At 30.5% G+C, this 25685-nt stretch overlaps 4 protein-coding genes, 2 long non-coding RNA genes and 1 other non-coding gene across 11 annotated transcripts in view; 4 read left to right on the top strand and 3 right to left on the bottom strand.

Moving 5' to 3' along the window:
- Nucleotides 1–25685, top strand: part of LOC148569620 (uncharacterized) — a 113818-nt gene that overhangs the window by 86233 nt on the left and 1900 nt on the right. The window lies entirely within an intron of this gene.
- LOC107632439 (thiosulfate sulfurtransferase 16, chloroplastic-like) lies at nt 3185–7184 on the bottom strand. The gene is made up of 7 exons (XM_088509476.1): nt 7057–7184; nt 6645–6710; nt 6136–6246; nt 5970–6043; nt 5364–5434; nt 4179–4232; nt 3185–3300 (listed from the first exon to the last, which is right to left on the bottom strand). Exons 1-7 carry the CDS (start codon nt 7167–7169, stop codon nt 3226–3228), a joined length of 564 nt encoding a protein of 187 aa, XP_088365602.1. The 5' UTR covers nt 7170–7184; the 3' UTR covers nt 3185–3225.
- On the bottom strand, nt 8496–8646 carry LOC148569622 (U4 spliceosomal RNA). The gene has a single exon (XR_015880355.1). It is a non-coding gene; the product is annotated as a U4 spliceosomal RNA (small nuclear RNA).
- Nucleotides 9102–9837, top strand: LOC110269864 (uncharacterized). The gene is made up of 2 exons (XR_015907531.1): nt 9102–9347; nt 9420–9837. It is a non-coding gene; the product is annotated as an uncharacterized LOC110269864 (long non-coding RNA).
- On the bottom strand, nt 11355–15309 carry LOC107629472 (RINT1-like protein MAG2). Of its 5 annotated transcripts, none has more exons than XM_016332272.3 (5): nt 14945–15309; nt 13969–14302; nt 13767–13868; nt 13419–13519; nt 11355–13334 (listed from the first exon to the last, which is right to left on the bottom strand). In XM_016332272.3, the coding sequence occupies exons 2-5, from the start codon at nt 14228–14230 to the stop codon at nt 11448–11450; spliced, it is 2352 nt and encodes a 783-aa protein (XP_016187758.1). In that variant the 5' UTR covers nt 14231–14302; nt 14945–15309; the 3' UTR covers nt 11355–11447. The 5 variants fall into 5 exon arrangements, with proteins under 5 accessions (XP_016187758.1, XP_016187759.1, XP_088366143.1 ...); XM_016332273.3 differs by having other exon boundaries at nt 15099–15263; XM_088510017.1 differs by having other exon boundaries at nt 13969–14296; nt 15099–15263.
- LOC148569621 (UPF0548 protein At2g17695-like) lies at nt 18058–20162 on the top strand. Its single transcript, XM_016332279.3, has 5 exons — nt 18058–18312; nt 18446–18507; nt 18630–18806; nt 19121–19316; nt 19815–20162. The coding sequence occupies exons 2-5, from the start codon at nt 18449–18451 to the stop codon at nt 20001–20003; spliced, it is 621 nt and encodes a 206-aa protein (XP_016187765.1). The 5' UTR covers nt 18058–18312; nt 18446–18448; the 3' UTR covers nt 20004–20162.
- On the top strand, nt 20811–23264 carry LOC107629476 (UPF0548 protein At2g17695). The gene is made up of 5 exons (XM_016332278.3): nt 20811–20952; nt 21085–21146; nt 21221–21397; nt 21843–22044; nt 22815–23264. The coding sequence occupies exons 2-5, from the start codon at nt 21088–21090 to the stop codon at nt 22998–23000; spliced, it is 624 nt and encodes a 207-aa protein (XP_016187764.1). The 5' UTR covers nt 20811–20952; nt 21085–21087; the 3' UTR covers nt 23001–23264.

The following is a 25685-nucleotide window of genomic DNA, read 5'->3' as shown; positions in this document are numbered from 1 at the left end:
ATCGAATAAAGTATTATTTTAGTCCTCAATATGGGTCAAATCTTAATTTAGTTTTTAACTTTTTAAATCTTATATTCAGTCTCAAAAATTTTTAAATACGTTTAATGTAGTTCTACCATTAAATTTAATAATAATAGTTAACAGTAATGTAAATATTAATAACGTTACTAGTTAAGTTATATTTTTTTTATGTATTAGAAAAACATAACAAAAAATTTTTTGTAACACTTTTTTTCTTCAATTTTTTTTGTACAAAATTCCAAATCCTAACAATCAATCATCAACACTTCAAAATAAAAAAAAAATTATATTAGTAATCGTTGGTAGATCAATTTTACTTATATACTAAATCAAATGCTATTGGTTCTTCAATATGCAAATTATTTGTACCAAGTTTAATAGTGGGACAATATTAAATCCGTTTAGAATTATTTTAAAATTATAATAGGACATTTAAAAATTTTTAAGATTGAAATAGAATGTTTAAAATATTAGGTACCAAATTAGAATTCTACCCGAACAGGAGGAACAAAATAATACTTTCCCTTGTTAATAATTATGAAAGGTTCCATGGAGGTGGAGGTGCCTTGCACGAACCCTAAGTTGTAAACGAAGAATTGCATGCATACATTGCATAGCAATATGTGATTGTTTCCTCACAAAAACACCACGCACCAATGCTTGCACCTTCACAATGCTTCTAAGACCTCCATATGCTCTTCTTGCCTGTTCAATAATAATTATTCAACCATATCACACACCATCCATTATAATTTCGAAGTTTATAAATATATGTATGAATTTAATTTTGATGCAGCTTAAAAATAGTTATATATATAAATCCAATCATATAATAATGTCACGTCAGTAAAAGTACTTAATTTTTACTTTATTTTGATCGCATAAAAATCAATATAATTGAACGATTATATAAAACGTTTTATACTGTCAGACATCAAAATTAAACTCTATATATACACACATAATATTAAGCAAGCTTTCAAGAAATAATTGTATGATTGTGACATGGATTTATTAGGGTGAATGGGTAATATGTAACATACAAGATGACCCCTAAAATAAGCTTGGATCTTGATTGCCGCAAGATCTTCCTTAGCTATGGTGGTGGTTTCTTCTTCATTGTTGCTTCCTATGGTGGCTTCATTATCATTTTCTTCGAGTTGGTTTCTTCTTGTGTAAGGTAGAGTAGTGATGATGTTGTCTTTGTTGAATGATCTAAGGAACTTCCTCCGAATAGTTCTCAACCATTTGTGTGACGATGCACCCATTTTGTATATATATATTGTCTTGTGTTTATATGACATTGAACATATTTTTTGTTGAAATAATGTGTGTGTGTGTTTATATATTGATGATTTGGATTGAACTCCTTTGGTGGAAGATCGAAGTGGTGGCGTAAAGAAAAGGTAAGAGTTGTGGGTAACATGTTTGAAGTTATGTATAGAATAAGTGTTTTGATTTTGTTTCCTATTATGTAGTGACCGTTTAAAATATATGTTAAAATATAAAATATACATAAATATTTGGTAACCAAAGAAAATCAGCAAAAAATAGTCATAATTTACTTTATTTAGTATTTATTAATTGTTGTGACAATTAATAAATACTAAATAAGATAAATTCTGTTGTTTTTTTGGTCTTTTTAGCATTACCCAAATATACGTATTAGAATTATATAAAATAATGTATTTATATATACAAGTATATAATAATTAAGTGTGTACATAGTATTTTGATTAAATTATATACTGATTAAATTAGGTGTTAAATTTTTAACGCAATTAAATTAAAAAAAAAAAAACAATCCCACTATGTTACTAACAGCATTTCTATCAACTTCTGCCAACTCTTATTTATAATTGTGTTTAATGGAAGTATCTTTGTAGATGTGTCTAATAAAAATATCTTTTTTATGACTGTGTCTAATAGAAGTATCTTTATAGATATATTTTCTAGATGTGTTTCTTTATACATATGTTTAAAATATAATAATTAATTATTATTGGTAATAAGTTGCCAGATAATATGTTGGTACCCTATACTTTTCAAAAAAAAAAAAAAAGTTAGATTCTTACTAAAAAAGTGTCTATCTTAAAAAAAAGAATAAAATTTGAACTTATATATATTTTATATTGAATTACTAAAACATAATTATTACACCATTATAATTATTTAGAAATTATATAAATAAAAATATGTATATAAAAAATTTTTGAAAATTTTGGATAGCTACGAGTGATATGCACCCTTACTCTGAAATCTGTCTCCGTATGAATGTGAGAATTCTTAAAATGAAAACTAACGTGGTAGGATGAGTTTCCTTTTCACCAAACTATATACTTATATAGTGTGTCATGATTTCAAACCATATTCTATGCTCAACCAACTACCACTCTTTACCCAACCTCTAGCCTTTTTTTTTTTTTCGAATAACAAATAAGAATGTTTATTATATTAATTTTAGTTATTGATATATAATGAATGAGTCTGATCTTACGAGCGATTTAATTTCGGTACGATTTATAATTAGAAAATGATAATATTAGAAAGATAATATCTAAAGTTATTTTATATAATATAACATTTATAATTTTATACACATAATATTTGTAATTATATATTTATTATATATAAAATTATATAATAATTCTAACGATAATTAATAAATATTAAATAAAATAATTTTAAACTAATTGGTAAAATTTTTTATTATCTTTCTAATATTATTTCACAACATAACTGTGTTACTAATAACTTATATGAAGTTAAAGTCAAATTATACCATATGGTTTTTTTTTTTTTTTTTGTGTGTCTAATTATACCATATGGCTTAATAATGATGATCAAGTGATGATTCTAATTATAATAAACAAGAGTTACATTCGATTAACAATTATTATATATAGTTTTAAAGTTTGATCCAATGTATGATAATGAATAAATCCTATAATATTCTATTAGAAACAAATTAAACCTATTTATCGTAATAAAATATTAAAAAAATAAAAATCAGCAAAATTTATTATTTTTTATTAATATTTTAATTATTAATTTAATTTCTTTAGTTTAATATTCTAATAACATACTTTAAGTATATACTTTTAAATATTACTGATTAACTACAACAAAAATAATAGAATCGGTTGATTCTCTAATATTTCTCATAAAACATAATAACAAACTTAATTACTCATTTGTGACGTTTTATATTTGTGTTGGAAGTCCATTTTGGGTCCAATCATCATAACCACCAGCCACATCTTTAACTCCACTAAATCCCTGCAACACATAAATTAAAATCTATAAAGATCACCATTTAATAATTAATAATTATTGCTACTCATATAAATTAAATATAGTTTGAATATATATTTTGATGACAAACCCTAAAAGGATATGCCTTACTATATATGCATGAGAGAGCAAACTTGATATATAGTGGCATACTATACAATCAATTGAACTCTTTATGTGTTCAATTCCATAAAAAAAAAGAAGTAAAATTGCATATACAAATCTATTGGCTATATTATGATATCGATAATATTAAGAAGACAAAAAAAAAATAGTCAAAATTTATTTTATTTAATATTTATTAATTGTTATAATAATTAATGAATATTAAATAAGATAAATTTTAATTATTTTTTATTAATTATTTTTAGTTTAATTTTGATACATTAATAATGTAAAATATTTTATACAGTCGTACAATTATATCTATTCTTTTAAATGACCATTCATACAATCAACAGAAAAAATATTATTTTTATTGATATAACATTATGTAATTAAATGTATGTATAAAACTATTTTACACTAATAGTTCATCAAAATTAAATTTATTATTTTTTGTTACCAAATATTTTTATTATAACATTGATACTATGAACACATGTATAAGGAACCTAACATGACACGGAGAAATCAACATACTAATTTTAAGGACACATAATAATATTGATAAAGTCAAACGTGTCGACATATAAATGTATTTAAGTATGTTTAAGACTTTAAGTATATCAAAAAACTATTTTTTATTTTTTATTTTTTATTAAGGTATAATTAGATACAAAATAAAAATTCACTATGATCAAACAAGTGTTAAAATATATATAGGAGTTGAAGTTGAGATTGAGTAAGAATGATTAGCTTACAGCATCTAATAAGTCTGTAGCAGCCATCTTAGACCTCTTACCGCTCTTACACCCCTGTCATATTAAATCAACCAGCAAATGTAAGGAATCACATTTTAGTTCATTAGTATTAGTTAATTTTTTTAAAAATATTAATTTTTTTTATTTTTTAAAAGTTTAAAATTTATGATTTATAATTTAGAATTTAAAATTAAAAATTTATTATCTAAGATTTAAATTTAAGATAAATAAAATAATTTAAAAAATTAGCTTTCTAGTATTATTACTCTAAATTAATATATAAAATACAATATAATGTAAAGACTAATTAATATTATTTATTAAATAATATTTTCCTATCGTATAGTATTGAGATATATAATTAGGGATTTAAATTAAGTTTTTTTGCTTTTTGTAGGTTGTAGCGGGCTATTATCTATTTTAGAAGTAATTATGCTAATGTGTCATATTTAGAATTTTTCTAAAGTATTATTTTTAATTCAAAAATAAAAATAAAAACGTTATAAAGTAAAAACATTAATGCTACAAAAATAGTACTCCAAAGCAAATTAATTTAATTTAGTTCAATTTTATAATATAAGTTAGAGACTATAACTTTATGACAAGCTGACATTAAAAAAATGGGTAAAATATATTTTTTATTCTTGAAATTTGGCAAAGGTTTTAAAAGTATCTCTAAGTTTTATTTTATTTCAATTTTGTTCAAAAAATTTTCGATTTGCATCAAATATACTTTCGACGGCTAAATTTTCAAAAAATTTAAGACCAATTTAATAATAATGCATGAAAATTATGTTTGATTTGTTTGTGTTGAGGGTTCTTATGAAATTGTTGTTGAATTGGTCTTAAATTTTTTGAAAAATTAGCCGTCAGGAGTATATTTAATGCAAATCGAAAATTTTTGGGACAAAATTGAAACAAAATAAAATTTAGGGATATTTTTAAAACTTTTATCAAACTTCAGGAACAAAAAATATATTTTACCCTAAAAAAATTGTTCAAAATGAAATTATAATTGTATTCATGTGTCATCAATGCTGACCAAAAAGGCAAAAATTAAAATCTCATTTTTATCATACAAAATTAAGAAATTAAAAAATAAAATTTGAGATATAATAAAGCAATAAGTTAAATGGGATACTCTATTCTTATAAGATTGGTAATTAAGGCTAATGATGCACTCACAACAACGATTTTGTCATGTTTGCTGAATTGGGATGAGACTTGTTCAATGAAATCAGCGTTTTTTGTCATATCTGCATATTAATTGATCATTAAACTCATTAATTAGAGAGATTTAAATTACAAGTTAAATTTCAGAGGAAATTCCTCACTTTAAATTCCTCAAATTTAATGCTTTTGTTTTCTTTTAATTGTTCCTAGTATCCTTTAATTCCATACATAAGATCTGTCGAGTTAATGAGTTGTTACGTATACAAAGTAAAATTTAAATCAAATTTTTACTACTTATTTAAATGAACGATTGAATTGATTATTTGATCAATTCAAATTCAAATTGGTTGCTTTTGTTTTTTTTTTTATTAGAATTTAGTATAAGCTTATTATATATATATAACTAGGGTTTTGTTATAGCTACTCAAATTACAAAGTTCAAACTTTTTTATTCAATATATTAATTATTAAATCACCAAAAAATATATTAATTATTAAATAAAAAACAACCATAATATATGTATATAAATATATTTATATATAAATATATCGTTACTAATTAATAACTAATTTTTAATGTAGATATATCATTACGAATTAATAAGGAGTAGAATTAACCTTCTCCAATTTTGTGAAGGTAAGGGATGTTAATGGCACCTGGAGTGTGACCTGCACTGAACTCTTCAATGGTCCTACAAATAAAATAAATTTTTTACAAAAATTTAAAAATAAAATAATAAAAATAAATACATGAATAATTATATATTTAATAAATCGAATATACCTGACATCCAAATAGCGATGTCCGGCTTGAAGAAGGCCATGCGCGACGCCAACGGCCACCGAAGTTGGAACTTTTCTACTCTCCAAATTCTCATTTGGACTAGTTTTTGTGCTTCAAATAATTAAAACTCATAATTATCACATTAAATTAATTACTTATTGTGTTAATTATGTTTCCTTAACTCAATTTGTTCTTTCAAGAAATTAATTAAAGGCTAAAGAAATTGAATTTGCAGCCTTAGTTAACATTCGTGAAATAAAAATGTTATTCTTATATTAAAATTAACTATCAATATATTTATGTATAAATATACTAATGTGGTTTAATTTATTTTTAATATATATTTATATTTTAATATATATTTTATACTAATAACTGATTTTAATAACTAATTTTAGTGTACATATAACATAATATTAATAAAAAATGTATTATAATAATAAAAAATATTTAGTAACAAAAAAAATGCATTATAATAGGTTCAACTTCTTTAATTAAATTATTCTTACCAAAAGTTTGAAAAGTTGTATTGTGCCATGGGGGAACCCACGGTTTTCCAAAACGACCATCTGCATCTAATAATAAATAATTGAACTTATAATTAATAATAATAATAATAATAATAATAATAATAATAATAATAATAATAATAATAATAATAAAAGAAATTAAATCAGATTAATTAATATTTACATTACATACCAATAAGAAGCTAAGGTAGTAGTATGTTGCCAATAAAATTTTGAGACAAGCATCGGAGATGTTAAATCATGGATTCGCTCAAAGATTAAAGACATCATAATAATATAGCAACAACAAAGTTATTGTGTTCTAAATCAAACAATTAGGAAACAAATTAAAACTTAAGAATAAGAAACAAATTAAAGAGAAGAATATAATGTTTGATTGATAGAAACGCACTTGAAAGTAGGTTGAGAGAGGGAGGGAGGGAGTGAAGGATAGCCATGAAAACGAGCGGTGGAGACACCAAACAATAACACTCCTCTCAATGCTTTCATCTTTGACATCATCATCTTTCAAGATTATTATGAATCAATATGATGGTGTCAAAACGGGTACCTTTAATGCCTTAAATATTAGGCGTGTCTAAAACGTCTTTTTTTTTAAATATTTTTTAGTAATTAAAATTTAATACATAATCTAATTAAATTATGTTATTTTTGTCAAAATTAGACTAAATAAATTAATTTAACTGAAAAAATAGTAAATTAATTATTGAATTAATCTAAATTAATATTATTTTTTATAAAAAATTACTACAATACTTTTATTATAAAAAATAATTAAAATATTCTTTATATATATATATATATAATTGGAGTATTTTAGTTATTTTTTATAATAAGGATATTATATTTATTTTTTATAAAAAATAATATTAATTTTAGACCTGTTCAAAATTTGATTCACCATTTTTTCAGTCAAATTAATTTGTCTGTCCTAATTTTAATAAAAATAATATAGTTTAATTAATTATATGTATTAAATTTTAATTAATAAAAAACATCTTTAAAAAAAGACGTTTTAGATGTCTTTATCTGAATGGCTCCTTAAATATTATTATGGAGTTATTATTTGACATTTATACACAAGTGGTGTATAATTTTTTTATTTTTTATATTAATAGTTTAAATTTAAAATTTAAAATTTTTAATTTATCAAAGGTGTAACGAATTATAACAAGTTAATTTTTAAGAAGCATTTTATTATTTAATTTGTTCAGAATATATTAGCATTCGTCGTATATATTGAGAATAATCTTTACACATAAATTCTAAAGTTGATTTGGACACTAATAGAACTCATAAAGGAGTTTTATGATTTAATAAGAGTGTAATTAATTAGATAATTATGTTTATAAAGTTTTAAATAAAGAGTGGTTCAATAATTTTTCCTTTCTTTTAAAGGTCCATTTGAAATGTTTGACGTACAATATAAATAAATTGAATTCTGAAGTCTATAATAAGGAATGGAAAATAAATATCATTCTCTTCCTATAAATTAATTAATTATTTCAAAACCTAAATCCAAAACCATTTAAGTAGTAATCTCACATTTAGATTTACATTACTTTTAATATATTAGATTTCTTTAACACATGTTAAGAACAATTGTTAATAAAACTAAAAAAAAAAAAATTAATCTTTTTTTTTTTTGGTATTAAAACGGGGAAAAAAAATTAATCTTTTATATACATAATCAATCATCAAATCAAAATCAACTTCAGTGACCCTAAATAATTATTAGATTATTTGAATTACAATCCATTAGTTCAATTTTCTTTTTGGTCATCTTGTAAGCAACATAACCATAATATAAATCTTTGACTATAATTATAGGGCTTTACCCAAAAGGGAGCCCTTCCAGAAATTCTCGAGGACCTGGGCCAAACCCAGGCCCAAGAGGGGGTTTGGAAATAGTTTTCAACCAGCAATAGACGCGCCTCGGTTAGAACCTCACTAGCTGCGTCATTGCCCCAAGCGCAAAGATGCTTTCTCTTCTCTCTTTTCTAACCTTTTATAGAAACCCTTGAGCCAAGTCCCATTACATTTCCGGCGATGTGGGACTCACTCACTTTGCATAAGGAGTGAGTTTAATAGACTATTTTAGAGTTATTTTTATAAAATTGTGAAAGAGATCAAAATTCAAATCAAACTATTTCAATTTACTAATTCATTAAAATAAAATGTAATTCATTTTTTTTTAAATTATGGAATAAAGGATTTCCTAAATTTCAATTTACATGTCACTGTAAAACTTATGTGATTGTTTCCTTTAACTTTTAAGAGTTAACATAAAATGCTACTAGTCCTAATTTGTGTTTTCAAAGAGAGATGTGAAAAAAAAAATAGAAAAACAATTTTGTGTGGTGGACAAAAAACAATATTTTAATATTTGAAAAAAAAAACATTATCACTTTATCAAATTCCTTAGATATCTCAAATCTCTCAGACTCTCAGTGACTATATATATTTTATATATATAATCATTAAATATATTGTGAGCATAAGTTACTATTCATCATTTGCCATGAAATATATTTTATATTATGTTTAATTTTATACTTTTCTTTTTGTTTTTTCTAGTGTTACTTTGCTTCATGCTCTACACGCCTATGACATGTTTGTTAAATTGCCTAACAGAAAATGGTGTTCTTGAAGGAGAACGTTTAACTTTTAACCCATTTTCAGGTCCATTTTTTCACTGATTATATCTATATATGTGTTGTGCGTGTATATTTACAAGTACCACATTCTTAACAGGTCAGGTACTTTCAACTATGATGTTAAATATAAAGGGACTACTGCTAAATCATTGTCTTCCCTTGAACAAGATGAAGGGTTGTCCAACGATGGGGTTTTACTTAACAACAAACGAGTTCTGTTAGGTTCTGGTGTTGAGACTTTTGAGAAGAGCAAGGCTGCCCTCAAAAGTTGGAGGTATTTTTACATGTGTATGTGCGCGTGCGCGCCATGGTTTTAAATTGGGTGATTACTCACATGAAGTGCCTTATCTGTTTTATATATTTGCGCGTCATGGTGTGTGTTGTTGGACTGTTAAGTTGGGGAGTTGGTTAGTTACCTAGTTAGTTACCTAACAAAACCGTTTAATTATTTATTATTGTGTGTATTCACTGTTTGAAGTTTGAACATAGTATCTTATGGGTAACTATGCTGTGAACATCATTTTGCACATTTTATGCATGTATAATTCTTTCGCATTAATTTTTTTAGAAGGAAACATTAATTTTATTAACAAAAACGGTTTTGCTAGGTAGATAATCTTTTGTAAACAATGTGAATAATAGGTTCTAAAATTGACCTAATAAAGTAAAAAAATACTCCACCTCCAAATTACCTTCTAGACCCTAACATTAGGATAACCATCCGCACACCTAGTGAATTGAACATCATGTCATTGTTAACTATTCATGAGTAAATTGAATAAAAAGGAATAGTCATCCAATTAAGAATAATCAACATAATCTTCTGCATACATACCTATTGAATTCAACGTTTGACATATCTATTATTCACATTGTTTAATATTCTCATTGTCTCTCAGTCTCTCTCTACTTTTCCTAACAAAAAAAAAGACACTTACAAGAGTCAGTGATCTTGGTATCTTGACAATACACATGAGAGTTAGGCACCTGCATTCGTTTTCATAGTCCTAAAACGTTTGGCTATTAAATAATTTGAGTAACAAATATATTTTTTATTTTTTTAGTTTTATTTATTAATTGATTATTCGTACATTATTTAATTATAAAATCAATTCTTTATTTTATAAATTATTATTTTATTATTCATCATCTATCTTATTTTCACAACTCTATCATTAACAATTTAATGTTCTTTGAAATTAACCAAGTTGGGTTGGTCGAGTGGTCAGTTCACTCGTCTAAAACCCCGTTTTGTGCATGCAGCAACTCATTGCCCAGCGGCAGATTTTTAAATGAAGTTCAGATATTAGTCCTTAACCTGTAAACTAAAAAAATGTTCTTCGAGATTCTACATACAATCTCCTTCTCAATTTTATTTTGATTTTGAAATCCTAATATTATCTTTTTCAATCTTAAGATTAATAATTTTATAATCTATCATCAATCTCTTTTTCAATTATCAAATTCTATAATTATAATCGTTTATATATTTCCTTCTACTATAATTATCAATTTCTTGTAGCCAATGATCATCGTTTATCAATCATGATAACAATTGATTTTTCCATTAGAGTAATGGATTAGTTAGTAAATAGAAGTCCTTTTCCTTTTACACCGTGCAAAAATGCAATCAATTTTTTCATTCAATTAATCGATTGGTTAGAAAATGAAAATTCTTTTTCTTTTTGCAAGTTGCAGAAAACACAATTGCTTTTTTTATTCAAGTAATCGATTGATTAAGTGAATGAATTTTTTTTTTTTTACAACAATCAATTGTTTTATGAACAAAAATCAATTTTTTTAAAAGTCGATCAATTTTATTACCTATCCAATTGATTAGCCCAAAAAAACAATTGATTATATATCGACAGAATCTATTCTTTTTATATAAACAACAACCAATTGATTGAAAAAAATTTTTAATTGATTGATTTTATAATAGACAAGTAATTTAGTGATTGCATGATATTTTTTAAATAAGACTTCGTTTATCGTATGAGTTTTATTTTGTTTTAGTTGTTATATGACCTAATTTACTGAATCAATTTTCTTTCAATGTCAATTTAAAAATATGAGAATTTTTTTTCAAAATTTTAAAAACATCATAAAGCAAAGCAAAAAAGCTTCAATTTGAGAACACCCTATTCTTCACAACCTTTTCTGCTTCGGTTACAGTCAGATGCCTGATCCCATTTTCCTTCAACCATCTCTTCCCCCCAGCAAGACATTCTTGCACTCGGGTTTCATTCAACTTCAACAACTTAAGACCTTCACTTGATTTTGGGAAAAAACCTTCTGGTCTCAAACACCAAGCCCCAAATACCCCAAATAAAACACCTATATCGCTGTTGAATCTTTCGACACCACCATTATGAAATTTTACACTACTTATAAGAATACCATTAAAAATCAATTGATCAATTCCAGCTGCCAAACTTCTCCATACCCCAACAAAATCCCTACTATTCAAAGCTTCTTCTACAACTGATATTTTGCTTTGCAAATAATCTAGGGCATCTATCAGTGTCTTCGACACAGTCCACCCTTCTTCAACCTTTTGCCATTGCCTCTTGTTCTTAATGTAATCTCGAGATCGAGCATCAAAACCTCTCAAAATAACTACAGATATCCTTTCAACCCATTCTGTTCTAAAATCTTCCAACTTCTTGATCTCGTCATCCAATATAACCCTACCAGAACTCTCTGACAAAACTTCGCCATTTCTATCTGCATTACTTGGCAACTCTGCTTTATCATCCAGATCCATCTCAAGTAAAAAGACATCCTCAGACCATTCCCTTAATGCAGATTCAAAGTAATGGGCAGCATTGTTGGAAACTGCTACTTTAATTACAGCATCATCATCAGTTAAGGCAGTTAGTCCCTCAGCTTCTTGGCAACGGACAAGTATGGAATCAAAAAATTTTCTTATAATAGGCACACCTGCTAATCTGAGAAATTTGGACCTCAAAGTAACACTTGGTAATGATCTACATCGTTCAATAACAGCTGATAGATGGCGAAGAAATGCACTGGAAATTAGGGGAGACTTGAGATCATCAATACATGATGAGAGAACTGCAGCTTCAGCTTTCTTTCTCCAATTATTCTCATCTTCAATGTCAGGTTTAAGCTTATCAAGGGCATCACCTAGCTCTATTTCTGCCCATAGATCAAGCCAGTCTGGTCTATCACAAAATACAGATAGTGAAGAAATCCTCTGCAACATACCACTGTCATAAAAAAATAGCAAAATTCCAGAACGCTCTACCAAAGACTTGATCCTTTTATCAAAAGCTATCATCAGGTCAATCAGATGCAGCCATGATATTCTAGCAGATGATTGAATACCTGTAACACTCTCCTCTTCTAGTTGACTAATATAACTAGGGAAAATTTCTTTTGCCAAGTATGTTGATAAGGAAGTAACCATTGCTGAAATCCATTCTTCTCTGCAACTATAGCCAACTACTTTTGCTTCATCAATCAAAGGCTGCAACATTTCATCCATTGAATCAACATAATCGCTTGTGATCTTATATACAAGCGTAAATATAAATTCTGGTTTATCAATCCATTTTGAGAAATGTCGCTGGGAAGCCAATGACAAGGGATTCGCAAGCTCTTCAATTACCCAAAGTGGTTGTCGCAGAGCAACCTCCCTATCATGGCCCTCAAGCTGCCTACATTTTCTTTGCCTTTGCAACTCTTGTAGGTTGCACAAAGCAAGAAAATTTCTAGAGTACTTGAGTCTAACATCTGCTTGCATATGCAGTAGAGGATTCAGTCCTTGATTTGCAGAAGCCAAAGAAGAAAGAGGTGGGGGCCATCCAAGGGAAGCAAGAAGTGCTCGATGATCAGCAATTGCCTGGGGTCTTAAGATAGCCAGAGCTCGATCTACTCTATGATCAGCTGCTGATAGAAGACGCTTCCACTGAGGCTGTGTCTTTGTAATTGAGGTCAATAGTCCTTCTGTTGTTTTTAGCGTGTTTATAGCAACCAGACGCATTTCCTGCAACATTTAGCAGACATAACAATGTAATGATGCAATAGTTCCCAATGGATATTGGGATCCATGATAAGAAAGATTTCTCACTTCTGAATTCTGACTAGAAGGCTTCCTCAGGTGTTTGTTCATGGTATGTGATACAGCATCTTCAGTATCACCAATCAAAGTATCAAGTTTCAGCGCTGTTTCTGTAAGAAGCAGTGTCAGAGTATTAATATACCAAAGAAAAGTTGCACTAGCCGTATACTGAAATAAGTAGCATTATTCAACAAGTATGACCAGTATGATATCTAAGAAGTCAGCCTAAGCAGACCAACATATATTTGAGAACCACAAATCCATTTCACAAAAGTGACCACAACACAAGTATTCCATCCAATTCATGCTCTTCTGACAGTGATAATTGAAAACCAAAAAATAATACTGATAACCAACCTGCATAAACACGAACATTCTCCAACCTGGCAACTTCCTTCGCCAAAGCCGCAAGTTCCTCTCTGAAACCCTTGCCATCACCCTCTTCGCTGCTTCCTCCATCTCCACCCAACAACAAACCAATTCAATTTCGCAAAATTCAAAACACCACAAAAACCCTACAGTTAAACCCAAATAAAAGAGAAAGATCAATGGACCGAACCTGGCACGGCGTTGGAAGAGCAAGTGGAGGCAAGGGCACTGAGGCGGCCGTTGACGTCGCCCGAGAGCGAAGTGTAAGCTGAGAGACCCGCTCCGAGTCGGCGAGTGGACTCATTCAGAGACCGATCCAACTCGGAGCACTGAGTCTGTAGCTCGGCAACGAGTGTCGAAGCTTCCGAGAGGGCATCTTTGGTGTGGAACTTGCCGTCGAGGAAGGAGAGTGCGGAGGGAGAGAGGTGAGAGGGTGCAGGCAGCGAGTCCATGAACAATGAAATCTCGAAGGTTCTGGAAGTTTCTTCGCGTGCAGTTGTTCTTCGCGTTCAATTCATCTATTTCTTTATTAAAAACAAAGATGACAAAATTTATTTCTTCTCTAACAATAGACCGATTATAATGAACAAATAGAAGTTCTGACAAACTTTTAACAAAATTTTCATTATAATTTCAATAAAGATCAACAAGGTTTTCAGCTTATCACAATTTTAGCAAGATTTCAGCACAATTTTAACGAAGATTAATAATTTTTTTCCAAAAATTAACCCAGAAAAAAAGCACAGCAGTGAACTAATCATTCAATTATTCAATCAACACTAAGAATACACAGTTCAGAACAGCACAGGAGCATAGCTAACCATTCAATGATTCAAGTTATGGAAAGGAAAGGAAAACTCTAAGATGGTTCAATCATCGCTAACAACCAGATATGCGTTCAATTTTGCCAGAATCAAGCAACAATTCAGCAATCATCAACCACAATTTCAGATCCAAAATCAGCAACAACAAAAATTATATGATTGCAAATTAGTAATTACAATGAAACAGCAACACAAATTCGGCAACAACAGAACCAACTGCAACAACTAAAAGATTTCATGCCAAAATTCAAAAATCAGAGATGCAGTAGAAGAAGTAATAGAACTCCACATTGAGAGTTTAGATCTAAGGAATGCAATCGAGCAAAACGCGACCTCACTCACTGTGGATCTGTTGCGCATGGCGGAGAGGAATCAAACACTTTGAGATTTCAGATTTGAGACTTTGAGGAGAGGAATCAGAGGATTGAGGCTACTGTTTTTCGAACAAAGCATCAACATAATTAAAAAAAAGGAAGATCAGTGTCACTGAGCTGACCTTCGGCGAGCAGAGGGCAAACGAGAAAGACGGCGATCAAAGGGCAGACGAGGACGATGGCGAGCAGAGAGCAGACGAAGACGGCGGCGGTGAGACGAAGCTGCTCGACGAAGACGACGGCTACCTCGACACGAAGCTGAGCGAGGGCTTTCTTTCTTTTTCTTTACTTTTTTTTTTTGAACTCTTCGTTTAGTTTGAACCGGTCGGTTCTGGTTCAGATTCAACCATCCGATTCCCATCCAATTAGGCATTTTGTTTCCGGTTCACATCTGAGCGGTTTTTGCCTATGAACCAAACCGTTATAAATACCGGTTTGCAGTTGGATTGATCTGACAGATTAATCCGATTCGATTTTCAGAACCATGGTTATTTGCATTCATGTATATATATGGTTGTTATATGTTATGAATAAATTACATATATGCTTTTTTTTTTTGAACAACGGAGCTCAACAGAAAAAGTGGAGCGAGAAAATCTAACAAACAAGGAACCTATAAAAATAAGACCAGAAAATTGTCCCTAGTGTTATCTCCGGCATTGTCATCAACAACAAAAGGGATCTAAATTATACCATTCTCTATAATAGATTACAGATTTACGAAACACCTCCTCAGCACCTCCTTCCGTGTTGTTAAAAATTCGCCTGTTCCTCTCTAGCCAAATATTCCAAATAACGGAGAAAAAACATATGAGCCACTTGTTACGGTCTCCTTTCTTGTGAGCAACACCTGTCTAGCTCTCGAAGTGTTCCATTAGTGAGCTCGGAATAGACCACAAACTCCCAAAGTCAGATAGATAGCCATCGGCACCACACCTGCCAAGTAAACTCACAGCCCAAAAACAAGTGATGTATAAATTCAACGTCTTTTTTACACAACACGCATATGTTATCACCATGTTAAACAATCTTCAGTCTATGCAATCTTTCTTTGATATTAACTCTCCCTATCACCGTAAACCAAATAACTAACTTCACCCGTGGTGGAACCAAACCTTTCCAAATGGTTCTGGTGAAACTATAGCTAGTAACTTTCTCCGGAAGGGTCTCTGACTGCATTACCTGCACAAAATTGTTAGTCGAAAAAATACCTTTCTTGTCAAACTTCCAAACAACTCTGTCTTGCTTATCATGTGCTAGCTCAATAGGCCTTAAAGTTTCATGTAACTGATCCACTAATCCCAACTCCCATTGGTACAACTCTCGTCTTTACTGGAAGTTTCAGATCCACTCTAACCCATCCCAAAACCCGCAATCCCCTATGACAGATCCTTTCTGGTTGAAATAGAGAAAAGCCTCGAAAAATTCGTCTTTAGGGCACCACTTTGTAGCCAGACATCCTCCCAGAAACGAGTCATCCTTCCGTCACCCACTTCCATAGATAACCCCGCTATCATCTTATCTCTCACATCACTATCCCTAACCTGCAGCTGACAGATATCCTTCCATGGGCCCCCTCTAGTAGGTAACGTCTGAGCTGATAACATCACATTTGGGTTCAAGTCATAGCAAAAGCAGACGACCTTCTTCCATAATGGGCACTCCTCTTTTAAGAACCGCCACCACCACCACTTGAACAGAAGTGTAGTGTTTCTAATGACTGCATCACCAACCCCAACACACCCACCTTTTTAGGGGCTTGAACTAACTCCCACTTGACTAGCGCCAAGCCATGCCTCCCTTCCTCCTTGCTCCACAGGAATCTCCTCTACAACGATATCAACTTGTCAGCCACTGCCTTTGGCATCTTATACAGACTCAAGTAGTACACCGGCAAGCTGTTTAACACAGATTTAATAAGGACAAGCTTTCCCGCCTTGTTGAGTACTTTTGCCTTCCACAAGCTGAGCTTCTCCTCAACCTTGTCAATAATCGGTTTTCAAGTCCTGACCAGTCTTGGGTTTGCTCCTAATGAGATGCCAAGATATCTTATTGGAAGACTGGCCTCCTTACATCCCAAGTAGTTGCACATGTCGGATGTCCACTGCTGTTTGTTAAACCTCACTTTTGTCTCTAAAACTGATAAATTGTACTGATTTAGTTAGGGGTGTCAAAATTTTTCAAGAAGTGGGGATTCCCGCGGGGACCACCACGAATGGGCCCCAATAGTGGAGAATTTTTCCCGTGAGGATGGGAATAGGGAGCGAAATTCTCCCGAGACAGGCGCGGGACCCGAGCGGGGATCCCCATCCCATCATCGATAATTCTCCGAATTTTTTAACTTACTTAATAACTCTTACTTTATTTTTAATATAGGGGTTCTTTTAGTAATTTCACTCATTGAAAAACCCTAACTCTATTATTCAAGATTTTATTTTATGGACTATGATTTGCTATATTATATTTCTGGACTTATAATATTGGATAAGATATTTTTGTGTGTTTGTAATAATATTTTGTAGTTTATTTTTTGGTTTTTTTTATATTTTTTATTATAATTTCCATATGAATGTAGGGAGATGGGGAATGGGGCCCGTGGGGAATGCGGGGAACGCAGGGAACGGGGATGGGGACAATTATTTCCCCATGGCGGAGAACGGGGCGGGGATGGGGAGCAGGGAGGCATCTTCCACCCCGCCCTTCCCCATTGACATCCCTAGATTTAGTCCTTGACTTTTTAATTGTTATCATTTGGTTTCCTAGATTAAAAAAAAATACACCAATATAGTCTCTTGTATATTTTCCGTCGTCCGAACCCAATGCTATTAGTGACGTGTCTCAAGCCTTTTTATACTGGACATATTAAAACGACGCACTTTGGAGCTAAAAAATGTACTAAACGGTTTCGTTTGAGAGTTTGAACAATTAGTATTATTTAAAAGGAGGGATATAACGTTTTAGTATTGTTCAAATCTTAAAACGACGTCTTTTAATACATTTTTTAACTCTAAAGTGCGTATGATGTCGTTTTAATATGTTTTGGATAGCAAGATTTGAGCCACGTCACTAACAACGTGACGGACAATAAACAAAGGACTACAATAGTACACGTTTTTGAATTTGAAAAACGAAAGTAGGGTTTAACAAATGAACTTCCACTCACATAGACTTCATGTATCCTATAATAATAGAGCCACTTGCCCACTCATATCATTGTCGTGCTTTAGCCCGGGCTATACTACTAGTAATATATACTTATCACTATCGATATTTGACTCAGACACAATTCCTTAGATATCTCAAATCTCTCGGGGACTATATATATTGTTAGCATAAGTTAGTATTTATCATTTGCCATTAAATATACTTTATATTATGTTTAATTTTATAATTTTTTTTTTGTTTTTTCTAGTGTTACTTTGCTTCATACTCTACACGCATATGACATGTTTGTTAAATTGCCTAACAGAAAATGGTGTTCTTGAGCTGGGGTCGACCATCTCCACAAGACCAAAAGGCTTGCATCAAAAAGTAAATAATCTCTCTTAAAGGAGAACGTTTAACTTTTAACCCATTTTCAGGTCCATTTTTTCACTGATTATATCTATGTAGGTGTTGTGTGTGTGTATTTACAAGTACCACATTCTTAACAGGTCAGGTACTTTCAACTATGATGTTAAATATAAAGGGGCTACTGGTAAATCATTGTCTTCCCTTGAACAAGATGAAGGGTTGTCCAAAGATGGGTTTTTACTTAACAACAAACGAGTTCTGTTAGGTTCTGGTGTTGAGACTTTTGAGAAGAGCAAGGCTGCCCTCAAAAGTTGGAGGTATTTTTACATGTGTATGTGCGTGTGCGCGCCATGGTTTTAAATTGGTGACTACTCACATGAAGTTGCTTTTATGTGAAGATGATAGTTGAGAACCGTTTGATGGCAATTTAGTCAAACATGTTAAATCATCTAACAGTTCTCGCCTATTGTATTCACACGAAAGATAACTTCATCTGAGTGGTTATCTTTAAAACCATGATATATGCTCTAGCTCGATCATCGATCATCGATCATCATGTTTTCTTCATTTTGTGGTGTATGAATGAATGTACATAGTGATTTTTCTTAATGTGGGGTAAAATTGATTGTAGTCATTTGGGGTTGGATTGGGCATTCGTTGATCCAAAGACAGCAATTAAAGAAGGAGAGAAGTTTTGTGTTTGTGTGAAGGAGTTGCTGCCATGGTTGATGATGCCTCTTCAGGTTGTGTATGTTAATGAAAGTAGAAAGAGAAAAGGTGTAGCATCCTTTGGTTTTGGAAGTGGAACTCTTCATGGTCACTTACTGGTTAGTGCTTTTTCTATTTTCCTCATATCAGTAGATTTATTTATGCATCTGTTTGGTGTAACAAGATAATTAAATTCTCTACTTAATTATGCTTAATAGCTTTAGAACAAGTAATTACTTAATAGAAATGTCTGTGAATTATTTGATATCTGAATCATTAATTCAATAGGTCAAGAGAGCTTTCTTGTACTCATCATTATTCGTTTTTCACAATATGGTTACCTTATTTATGCTTTTTCTCATCAAAATCGTCATTATACCACTTTATATGGATATATATTTAACTCGTCTATATGACTATTTTGTCTTATGCTTAAATTCTTTCTTTATTTAGAAGAACGAAGGTAATAAGAATTGAATTCTAGACTTTTTGATCGTATAAGTTTTGTTATCTTATTATTAACGACTTATTCTAAAAGTTTAAATTGTTAAATAGAAATGCATGAATAGTTATATATATATAACACGTTTCAACCGATAAATTTGTGGCAACTACAGGCAGGCGAAGAGCGATTCTCGGTGGAGATCGACGAGAAGAATGAAGTGTGGTATGAAGTACTTTCTTTCTCAAAGCCTGCACATGCCTTATCAGTTCTTGCACTCCCATATGTCAAGCTTAGACAAAATTATTTTGCTCATGAATCTGCCAAACTAATGCAGAACCATGTTATTACTTCTTCAAAATAGTGGCAACTATTAACATCAAACAAAGGGATTTGAAAGTTTTGACATACATTTTATTGCTGGAAATCCATCAGAGAAATTGATTACATCCTGATTCCATGGATTCTTAAACTTGGGATCAAAATTATTGTTGATAGCAATGAAATGATGGTTTCAATCAAAGCCATGGAAACTCTAAACAAATTTTCACTATATTAGATGAATTATTTCATTTCTTGCTACTTACAACTATGTTGTACAGGAAATAAAAACAAATTCTGATAATTAAGTTAGAAACTCAGCTTTTATTGATTTCCTGAACATCTCATTTGATGTTTAGAACTGAGAAATGTACAGAATTGAAATTAAAATTTCATAAATTAAAAAAAAAAAAACTAAAATGAATGCTTCCTTATTCCTATTGTATAAATGATCAATTCATGACATTAAATGTCTCTCTTTTTATTAATTAATAAATTATTTATTAAAATAAAAAATAATAATTTGTTTTTTAAAAAAATAGTACAACGAATTTCCTAAATTTTGATTCATATGTCACAAAGTTAAATTTCACCGTTGTTTTTAATGGTTATTAAGGCATAGTAATCACATTTCTTAATAATTTCTGAACGGAGTTATCGCAGAGGATAATATTGTTTTATTTTTAAAACATTTGTGACATAAATAAAAAATAAATTAAAAACAATATTAATATTTACCATAAGAAAAGGGAAAAAACAAAAAGGGGTAGAAAAACAATCTTGTGTGGTTCACATGGTTCTGAACTTCTGACTCAGCATTTATCATCTTGAAACAAGATTTTTAATACCTGGAACGAAAATATAACATATTAATATGTGGGGCCAAATATGCCTAACATAATTTTATCATCATATTTTATATTTTTTGACTCAATGTCATATCACAATTCTCAAATCTCTCAGTAACTGTATTGTAACCTGAATTAGCATAAGTTAGTATTCCCCATTTTCCATTAAAAATACTTTATATTATGTTTAATTTTATACTTTTCATTTGTTTTTTGTACTGTTACTTTGCTTCATGTTCCACATGCCTATAACATGTTTGTTAAATTGCTTAACAGAAAATGGTGTTCTTGAGCTGGGGTCGACCATCTCCAAAAGACCAAAAGGCTTGCATCAACAAGTAATTTTTTACTTCCAAGCTATTTAAAAGTCCATATGATATCATCATATCCTTATAAATTTTTATATTACCAGATCAGGTACCTTCAACTATGATGGTAAATACAAAGGATTTACTGCTAAATCAATATCTTCCCTTGAACAAGATGAAGGGTTGTCCAAAGATGGGTTTTCACTTAACAACAAACGAGTTCTGTTGGGTTCTGGTGCTGAGGTTTTTGAGAATGCTAAGATTGCCCTCAAAAGTTGGAGGTATGCATGCATACATACATACATACATACATACATACATACATGGTTTTGCATATACTGTGGTTTTAAATTGCAATCCTATATGTGTCTGAGTGCTCGCGCAGGTTATGATTTTAAATTGTGACCTGTGTGCACAGCGATGGCGGTTGTTACCTATACATTTTCCCACAATTTCTGCATTGCATCAGGGCTGCAGTGGCAACTTGAAATCCAAAAATGTTATGTGCACACAAGAAATCAGCCACGATATATTTGTGTTATTTTCAAAGTGTATTTTGTTTATGATATGTATTATATACAAGTGGCTGATTGTTTGTGTACACATAGCATGGTTGTTTTAAATGAATGATATATGCTTTAGCTCATAAGTCATCATGTGATTTCTTTTTGAGGAGTATGAATGAATGTATATGGTGATTTCTTTATGGGTGGAATTTTGTTGTAGGCATTTTGGATTGGATTGGACATTTGTTGATCCAAAGACACAAATTAAACAGGGAGAGAAGTTTTGTGTTTGTGTGAAGGAGTTCCTGCCATGGGTTATGATGCCTCTTCAGGTTGTGTATGTGAACGAAAGCAGTGCCGCCAAAAGGAAGCGTGTGGCATCCTTTGGTTTTGGAAGTGGAACTCTTCATGGTCACTTGCTGGTTAGTGCTTTTTTTTTTCTTCCCATCTCCCTTTTCTCTTTTCTTCTTTGTCCTTTTTAATATATCTTTTAATTTTTGGGGAGTCTGATTGAACATTTGAAGTATTTTGTTATTTAATTTTCTTGATAAAATAACTTAACATATATGATGTGGGTTGATCTGTATAGCTAATTTGACATGGTGAGACTAGGCTTGATATTGTTATTGTTGTTGTTGTTATTCCTTCACATTCATGATTTTTTATGCATTTGTTGAAGCCAATATGAATTTTGTTTTTGAGAATTATGTCTGCTTGTATGTTTTCAATAATCATAATATTAATAAGCTTCTTTGTGATATTAATATATTATGATATCAGAATCACCAGCTTCTTTGTGATCTTGAAGTTTTACTTTAGTTATAACTTCTTTGTGATCCACATAGACACACACACTATATGGTAATTTTGTGAAAGAAAAATATTGAAATTCCATCATGTTCCTCAATTCTTAAGGATCATTATTTTTTTTATTTTATTTTATTTTATTTTTTGCAGTAGGTTTACCTTATTTATGCTTGATTCATTGATTATATGAAGTTTTTGACAATAGTATGCGAAACTACTCAAATATGGAGATGCCAAATCCATTTCAATCCTCTAGTCTCTGTCAAAATTGTTTCAATGATTTTTTCTTAGCCATTATTACATTGGTCTTGTATTTGAGTAGCTTTTACCTAATAAAGCGATCAAAATACAGAAAACAGTTGATGTTTGCTAATCTTTCCGGCAGGCAGCAGAAGAGCGCTTTTCGGTCGAGATCGATGAGAACAATCAAGTGTGGTATGAAGTACTTTCCTTCTCGAAACCTGCACACATTTTATCATTTGTTGCAGCACCATATGTTAAACTTCGGCAAAAATATTTTGCTGATGAATCTGCCAAGGTAATGCTGAAGCATATTAGTTCTTCAAAATAGGAAATGTTACCATCAAACAGAGGGATTTGAAGCTTACACTTCAGTTCCTATTAGGTTGCATAAGCATAATTACACGACCAAGTTCTGACGGATATTTTCCGTTGGTAATTTTCGATGGTAATGTGCGTGTTTCCGGTAGGGTGATTTGTAAAAAGAGCTTAGCCACATTCATAAGTCATATCATTCTCCAAACTTTGTATCTATTGATCACCCTGCTGATGCACCTTTTCTACATGTATCATATATGTTATTCAGTTGTTTTCACCCTTGTGCTTCAGCAATCTTTGTTTTTCTTCAGAATTTAAACAAGAAAATTACCGAAGGATCATGATCTTAACAACCAAGTAATAATATAGTGATGATCAGATTATCCATGTACAATGAATGATTGTAGTTCTTCAAATCCAAACAGCTTGTGCCTCTCCATGTTATGATGACAATCCATTTAGATGCAACTTTCCTGGTTAGAGCAAATTATATTATATTATTGCCATGCTGCTCTAATTTGGTGGATTTCATTGGTGGTTGAATTTGAACATCAATCCATCCCCATTTACCAAAATGACCATATTTATGATCATCAGTAGTCAAGGAAGTCTCCTCATTCTTTTGTTTGTACCCTTATTGAATCTTCAGTAAACTTATACACTTTGATATTTGATATCAAAAGCTAGAGGGAGACCTAATATGACCATATACGAGGTAGTCAAAGAAAATCTCGTGTATACAGTCTCATTATGGACATGATATATGATAGGATTCAATGGCGTCGTTTGATCCATGAAGTTGACTCCGGTTAGTGGGATAAGGTTTTGTTGTTGTTGTTGTTGTTTCATATTGAAAATAATGTCTTTTGAATGTCATAAAATAAGTGTTTATTTGACAATAAAAAGACTTAAGGATGAATAAGAAGAGTTTGTGTATTAAATCATGAGCCACACCAAAATTGAAGGACAGAAAGAGTTGATGCATAATATGGGTATCCTCACTCATTCAAAACCTAGATCTAATTGACTACAATACAAGTGTAATGGTATTCCATAAAGGGTCCATGGTCACAAATCTAAGAATGTCACAGTCTCACAGACAAAGACATAAGAATATAAACTTTGAGTTGAAAACTGAAATTGTCATTTTGACTGCTGAGAATCTAGAGAATCAAGGCTGCTTTTGTTTACAGAGACAGGATACTGAGACAGGGACACAGAGACACAAAATTGTGTTTGGCAGAGCAGACATGAACAAAGACAATGTGTCTAGAGACACTGAATTAGTGTATTTTGTGTCCATCCTGACAGGAAGGACACGGAGACACTAACAAGGGACACAACTTATTTTTTATTTTTTCTTTCATTATTTTTGTTAATTTTTCATAATTATATTTTTTATTATTATATTTTTCATCTCAAATTTTTTGAATGAAAAAAAATGAGAATAAATTGGATTTTCATAATTTGTTCTAATTTATCACCAAACAGAATACAAGAACATAAAATTTTGTGTTTCTGTCCATCAATGTCTTATCCTATCCTGTTCTTAGAAACAAACGCAGCCCAAAAGTACATCAATGACCACCCCCATGATCAAATCTATGACTCCTTTACATTATATTATCCTTTTCCTCTACCAATGCTATTCATTAAACAAATAAAAAGTATGCATATTATTAGAATTATCTAAGGAATATTCCACTTTATATCAATTCTTACCAATCAATTAAAGTTGTACTGTCCAACAGTGAAAGACAATAACCAAGAAGTGTGTGTCCAATAATATTCAGTTGCGTTGCATCTATAAACACAAAGCAAGAAAAGAGAGCCATTAAAGGAATCTATTATGTTTCCTTTATATTTTAAAAGTTAAAACACTCAACTTATAAAATATTCTTTAAAAACTTTGGACAAGTCAGCAAGAGATTAATCACTGTATTCCATGATGAATATCCTGATTGTGAATAAATGATGGAATAATAAATAAGTTTGTCTCTTCTTCGATAGTCTCGAGTTTGAATTTTGAGAGTGAAAAAAAAAACGTACTAAAAGAGACAACCAATACATTTCTTTAAACTAAATTAATCAAATTCCTATATTAGTATCCTATTTAATGATAATATATTAATATTTCCTTTTTAATTATGTGTTTAAATTTATACAACTTATGTTGAAGAGCCAGTCAACATCAACAAATGAATTGTCATGTCTCCAAAATTTAAAAGATTAATAACTCATTCATTATATTGTCCAAATCTCATTTAAAGGTTTTGCATATTTTTTGCTTACATTTCTCTTCACCAAGACACCAATAAATAACAAGCATCTGTAGAAAATAAGCCAAAGAAGTGAAAATGACAGTGATGGGAAAGTCCTATAGTTAGCACCAACCAAATAGAGCACCAAATGAATTGTAAACTATTTAAATTATCTAATTATGAATAGTTCAAGAACCAATTGTTCTTTTTTCTTTTTATTATTATAATTTTATAGACGGTCAAAACTGCATTTTCGATTCAAATCCTATTGAAAGGTCTGTTAGAGATCAGATTTTGCTGAAGAAAGAACAAGATGTTTCTTTTGTTCTCTCCATGTGATTGAAAAAACGAAAGTAATGATCAATATATTCAAAATAACTATTAAGCATTTAGATAAGCTTTGATGATGAAATATTATCCAGTGAAATGAATGAACA

The sequence above is a fragment of the Arachis ipaensis genome, chromosome B3 (genome assembly GCF_059453495.1).
Source record: "Arachis ipaensis isolate K30076 ecotype BB chromosome B3, ASM5945349v1, whole genome shotgun sequence".
In the NCBI taxonomy this organism is placed as follows: domain Eukaryota; kingdom Viridiplantae; phylum Streptophyta; class Magnoliopsida; order Fabales; family Fabaceae; genus Arachis; species Arachis ipaensis.
Note: the sequence above shows the minus strand (reverse complement) of the source record. Positions and strands in the feature narration are given on the sequence as shown.

Bases quoted from the DNA above. Each gene is read 5' to 3' on its own strand.
- LOC107632439 (XM_088509476.1), bottom strand. From the start codon at position 7,169: ATGATGATGTCAAAGATGAAAGCATTGAGAGGAGTGTTATTGTTTGGT. The intron at 6,044-6,135 runs GTATATTCGATT...TTTTATTTGTAG, and splicing joins CATCGCTATTTGGATGTCAG to GACCATTGAAGAGTTCAGTG. The intron at 5,435-5,969 runs GTTAATTCTACT...ATTAATATGCAG, and splicing joins CCTTCACAAAATTGGAGAAG to ATATGACAAAAAACGCTGAT.
- LOC107629472 (XM_016332272.3), bottom strand. From the start codon at position 14,230: ATGGACTCGCTGCCTGCACCCTCTCACCTCTCTCCCTCCGCACTCTCC. The intron at 13,520-13,766 runs GTTGGTTATCAG...TGCTTCTTACAG, and splicing joins GAATGTTCGTGTTTATGCAG to AAACAGCGCTGAAACTTGAT. The intron at 13,335-13,418 runs GTGAGAAATCTT...TAAATGTTGCAG, and splicing joins CTTCTAGTCAGAATTCAGAA to GAAATGCGTCTGGTTGCTAT.
- LOC148569621 (XM_016332279.3), top strand. From the start codon at position 18,449: ATGGTGTTCTTGAGCTGGGGTCGACCATCTCCACAAGACCAAAAGGCT. The intron at 18,508-18,629 runs GTAAATAATCTC...CATTCTTAACAG, and splicing joins CAAAAGGCTTGCATCAAAAA to GTCAGGTACTTTCAACTATG. The intron at 19,317-19,814 runs GTTAGTGCTTTT...TGGCAACTACAG, and splicing joins CTCTTCATGGTCACTTACTG to GCAGGCGAAGAGCGATTCTC.
- LOC107629476 (XM_016332278.3), top strand. From the start codon at position 21,088: ATGGTGTTCTTGAGCTGGGGTCGACCATCTCCAAAAGACCAAAAGGCT. The intron at 21,147-21,220 runs GTAATTTTTTAC...TTATATTACCAG, and splicing joins CAAAAGGCTTGCATCAACAA to ATCAGGTACCTTCAACTATG. The intron at 22,045-22,814 runs GTTAGTGCTTTT...TCTTTCCGGCAG, and splicing joins CTCTTCATGGTCACTTGCTG to GCAGCAGAAGAGCGCTTTTC.